We start from the raw sequence: 5,294 nt of genomic DNA on the forward strand, positions 1-5,294 counted from the left end.
TTATTTATTTGACAGAGAGAGAGAGAGAGAGAGAGAGAGATCCCAAGTAGGCAGAGAGGGAGGGGGAAGCAGGCTCTCCACAGAGCAGAGAGCCTGATGTGGGACTCAATCCCAGGATCCTGAGACCATGAGCTGAGCCGAAGGCAGAGGCTTAACCCACTGAGCCACCCAGGCGCCCCTAAAGTGGTTTCTTATGAAGAGATGGTTTTGTCCCTTTGACACTTTTCTTTACAAATCATAATGTCTGTTCACTCTTTTCTCCTTCCTTGTCTTTCTCCTTTCAGATCTCATGCACTTGCCATCAATCTTTTCAGACTTTTTCCTCTCCATATTTTAGTTCCTTCACTATCATGGAGGACTTAGTTTATCCTTTTAGTTTATTACCTGTTAGAAAACACTCACATAACCTTTCTGAATAGATCTAACTACTCAGTGATGTAGTTATTGCCTCTGTCAAAGCACAGAATTGGTCAGGAAAGCAGAGGTTGAGTCCCAGTCCTGCCAGGCCACTTTCTTCAAGGGGAAAAGGGGGACACCAACTCCTGCTCTGTCCCCTCCATTATTGTGTGGCATGAACGAAACAATGAAAGCAGAAATGAAACCTTGCACAAGTACATAGTTGTTGAGGGGTTAAGGAGGCAGAGAGTTGAGTGTGGGCTTTGGAGTCAGATCTGGGTTTAAAATTTGGGCTCTGACAAACCATAAGGGACTCTTAAGCATAAGAAACAAACTGAAGGTTGCTGGAGGAGGGTGTGGGGGATGGGGTAACAGGGTGATGCACGTTAAGAAGGGCCCGTGATGTAATGAGCACTGGGTATTATATAGGACTGATGAATCACTGACCTCTACCACTAAAATCAATAATACATTATATGAGAATTGAATTTAAATAAAAATAAAGTTTGGGCTCCATTGTTATCTAGTTGTGACTTTGCAGAGATTACTCAATTTCTCTGAGTCTCAGTTTCCTCATCTGAGCCTCATTTTTATGGAGATGAGGTGGCCGGTTTCTCCTCATTTGTAAAAAATACCTGCTTCAAAAAGTCGTGAACAAGAGAAGGCTCAGCAAGAAGATGAGGATGTCTTCTCCTGTCACTGCTGCGGAAGATTGTACTGAAGATTTTAGCCAGGGTGATTAGGCTAGAAAAAAAAAAGGAAAGAAATCCAGTTTGGAGATGAAGAAGTACAACTGTCTGTATTAGCAGATGACATGATTTTGCATATGGAAAATCCTAAATAATCCACTAAGAAACTATTAAAGCTAATATACAACATCAGTGAGGTTGCGGGATATAAGCAGTATACAAAAATTTGTTGCATTTGTATAAACTAGCAATGAATGATTTGAAAATGATATTAAGAAAACAGTTTCATTTATAATAGCATCAGAAAGACTAAAATACGTAGAAATAAATTTAATGAGAAGTGTAAGATTTGTACATGAAAATTAAAAGACATTGTTGAAAGATATCAAAGGCCTAAATAGATGGAAACATCTATATTCATCACTCAGAAAACTTAATACATTAAGATGGCAATGCTCCCTAAACTGATCTACAGATTCAATGCAATCTCCATCAAAATCCCAGCTGGCTTTTTGCAGAGATTGATAAGCTGATTCTAAATTTCATATGGAAATAAAAGGGACTCAGAAGCAGCCAAATTATGAAGATCAAAATTGGAAGACATTCATGTCCTGATTTGAAACTTACTACAAAGCTACAGTAATCAAGATGGTGTGGTACTGGCATGAGGATGGACATACGGATCAATGGAATAAAATTGAGAGTCCAGAAGTAAAGCCAAACATCCACGGCAAAATGATTTTTTTTTAAAGATTTTATTTATTTTGAGAGAAAGAGAGAGAGAGAGAGCACAAGTGAGGGGAAAGGGCAGAGGAAGAGGGAGAATCAGGCTCTCGGTTGAGCAGGAAGCCCAATGGATGTAGGGCTCGATCCCAGGACCCTAGGACATGACCTGGGCTGAGGGCAGAAGCTCAACTGACTGAGGTACCCAGGTCCCTCTTGCAAACTGATTTTTTCTTTTCTTTTCTTTTTTTAAAGATTTTATTTATTTATTTGACAGAGATCACAAGTAGGCAGAGAGGCAGGCAGAGAGAGAGAGAGAGAGAGGAAGGGAAGCAGGCTCCCTGCATAGCAGAGAGCCCGATGCAGGGCTCATCCCAGGACCCTGGGATCATGACCTGAGCCAAAGGTAGAGGCTTTAATCCACTGAGTCACCCAGGAGCCCCACAAACTGATTTTCAACAAGAGTGCCAAGACCATTCAGTGGAGGGAAAGAATAGTCTTTTCAATAAATGGTGCTGGAACAACCAGCAAAAGAATGAAGTTGGATTACTCACTTCACATCATACACAAAAACTAACTCAAAATGGATTAAAGACCTAAATGTAAGATGTAAAATTATAAAAATCTTAGAAGAAAACATAGGTATAAATCTTTGTAACTTTGAATTGGGCAGAGGTTTCTTAGATGGGATGCCTAATACATAAGCAACCAAAGCAAAAATATATATAAACTGGATTTCATAAAAAATTGAAAACTTCTGGGACGCCTGGGTGGCTCAGTTGGTTAAGCAGCTGCCTTTGGCTCAGGTCATGACCCCAGCGTCCTGGGATCGAGTCCCACATTGGGCTCCTTGCTCATCAGGGAGCCTGCTTCTCCCTCTGCCTCTGCCTGCCATTCTGTCTGCCTGTGCTTGCTCTCTCTCCCTCTCTCTCTCTCTGACAAATAAATAAATAAAATCTTTAAAAAAAAAATTGAAAACTTCTGTGCTTCAAAGGACACCAACAAGAAAGTCTAAATATAATGCAAAGACTGGGAGAAAATATTTGCAAATCATGATTCTAGTATCCAGAATACATTAAAAACTCCTACAACTTAACAAATAATAAAAATATAGATAACCCAATTTTTAAAGTGGGCAAATGATTTTTTTTTAAGATTTTATTTACTTATTTTACAAAGAGATCACAAGCAGGCAGGGGGAGCAGCAAGCAGAGGGAGAGGGAGAAGCCGGCCTCCCACTGAGCAAGGAATCTGATGTGGGGCTCAGTCCCAGGAATCCCAGATCCTGACCTGAGCAGAAGGCAGATGCTTAACCCACTGACCTACCCAGGCGCGCCTGGGCAAAGGCTTTGAATAGACATTTCTCTACCGCAGATATCCAAATGGTCAATAAGCCATGAAAAGATAGTCGTCATCATCACTAGTCATTAGGAAAATGCAAATCAAAACCACAATATTATTTCACAGCCACTAGGATAAATTGAAAAAACAAACAAACAAACGAACAATAACAGGTGTTGGTGAGCACGTGGAGAAACTGGAACTCTCATATGCTGCTAATGAAAATCCAAAATTGTGCAGTTGCTGTGGAAAACAGAAGGGCAGCTCCTCAGATGGTTAAACACAGAGTTACCACTATGTGGCTCGCAATTTATTCCTAGGTATGTCTGCAAGAAGACTGAAAATATGCTTGCACAACTTGTATACAAACATTCATAGCAGCATAATTGCCAAAAAGTGGAAATGACCCAAATGTGCATCAGATGATGACTTGGATAGATGACCTGTGTATATCCATACAGAGGAATAATATTCAGCTCTAAAAATGAATGAAGTACTGAGAATTACTACCGTGGGGATGAACCTTGAAGACACTGTAAGTGAAAGGAGCCACGCACGAAAGACCATGTGTTGTATGATCCCAATGATATAAAATGTTCAGAATAGGCAAATCCATGCAGACAGAATGTAGGTTTTAGTAGTTGCCTGCGGCTGTGAAGAAGGGGTGATTGAGAGTGATAATGGGCACAGGGTTTCTTTTTGGGATGACGGAAATATCCTAGAATTGGATAGCAGTGGTGGTTGCACAACCCAGAGATTATATTGACAACGACCAACCTGTACACTTATTTTATTTATTTAACAGAGAAATCACAAGTAGGCAGAGAGGAAGGCGGGGGGAGGGGGCCCGTGGGAAGCAGGCTCCCCGCTGAGCAGAGAGCCCCATGTGGGTCTGGATCCCAGGACCCTGAGATGATGACGTGAGCTGAAGGCAGAGGCTTAACCCACTGAGACACCCAGGCACCCCCTAAGCTGTACATTTTTTTTTTTTAAAGATTTTATTTATTTATTTGACAGACAGATCACAAGTAGGCAGAGAGGCAGGCAGAGAGAGAGGTGGGGGCAGGCTCCCTGCGGAGCAGAGAGCCCGATGTGGGGCTCGATCCCAGGACCCTGGGATCATGACCTGAGCTGAAGGCAGCAGCTTAACCCACTGAGCCACCCAGGAGCCCCAAGCTGTACACTTTAAAATGAGTAAATTTTGTTAGTGAATTATAGCTGAATAAAAAAATGAAAAGATTGTGTGAAGGGTTAGATAGTGCATATAAAGCACTGACAGCGCCTGCATGCTATACAGGTGATTAATAACTATTAGTTCTCTTGCCGTTTTGTCCTTCCAGGATCTCCAACTTTTTACACCATCCATCTACCCACTCAGTACCAGCTCCTGGGCCCCACGTGCCCACCGACACCTTTAGGCATGGGGTGGGGGTACAGCAGTGAGGGAAGAAGTCTCATTGGAACTTGCCATCTGATAGGGGACACAACGTGCAATATGGAATTACAATCTGAGAAGCATTATGGAAAAAAAGAAGCCTTCCTGAGATTGAATAAATGACATCTGATCTAGTTTGGAGAGGGAGTAGTGTGTAGGGACTTATCCTGAAAAGGAGGCGTGGTTGTAAACAAATAATGTTCTCTTTTTCCTTGCAGAGGAAGTCTGAAGCAGCTGAAGTTTGGTGAGTAACCACATTGTTGGGTGGTCTGTGTGCCTTTGGAAGGGCTGTGGCCTCCCTGTTTCCTTATTGACTCAGCAGGGTGCATGGCTGGTGTGGGGCCTGGGAGAGGAGGAAGGACTCTGGCAGGAGTTAGCTGGCATCTGAGACCCTCTAGTTCTCCTTCTGTCTTGAGAAGTAGACAAAGAACAGGAAGAAATATTTAAAATAGGAGGTGGTGGGGCGCCTGGGTGGCTCAGTGGGTTAAAGCCTCTGCCTTTGGCTCAGGTCATGATCTCAGGGTCCTGGGATCGAGCCCCACATTGGGCTTTCTGCTCAACGGGGAGCCTGCTTCCCTTCCTCTCTCTCTGCCTGCCTCTCTGCCTACTTGTGATCTCTGTCAAATAAATAAATAAAAATCTTAAAAAAAAAATAGGAGGTGGTTTCATAAACTCATCCTTTTCTGGATCCTGGCAAACAAGAACAGACT

The 5,294-nt window shown here is 42.6% G+C and overlaps 1 protein-coding gene across 1 annotated transcript in view; it reads left to right on the top strand.

Moving 5' to 3' along the window:
* LOC111152458 (LHFPL tetraspan subfamily member 5) overlaps nucleotides 1-4,836 on the top strand; it is an 11,712-nt gene extending 6,876 nt beyond the window's left edge. Inside the window, exons 3-4 of the mRNA XM_022510951.1 lie at nucleotides 4,490-4,574; nucleotides 4,803-4,836. Of these exons, the coding sequence (XP_022366659.1) occupies nucleotides 4,490-4,574; nucleotides 4,803-4,836 (119 nt within the window). The remainder of the gene's footprint in view (nucleotides 1-4,489; nucleotides 4,575-4,802) is intronic.
* Nucleotides 4,837-5,294: the final 458 nt, after the last annotated feature.

This window comes from Enhydra lutris, unplaced genomic scaffold, assembly GCF_002288905.1.
Source record: "Enhydra lutris kenyoni isolate GAN:26980312 unplaced genomic scaffold, ASM228890v2 scaffoldscaffold28, whole genome shotgun sequence".
In the NCBI taxonomy this organism is placed as follows: Eukaryota; Metazoa; Chordata; class Mammalia; order Carnivora; family Mustelidae; genus Enhydra; species Enhydra lutris.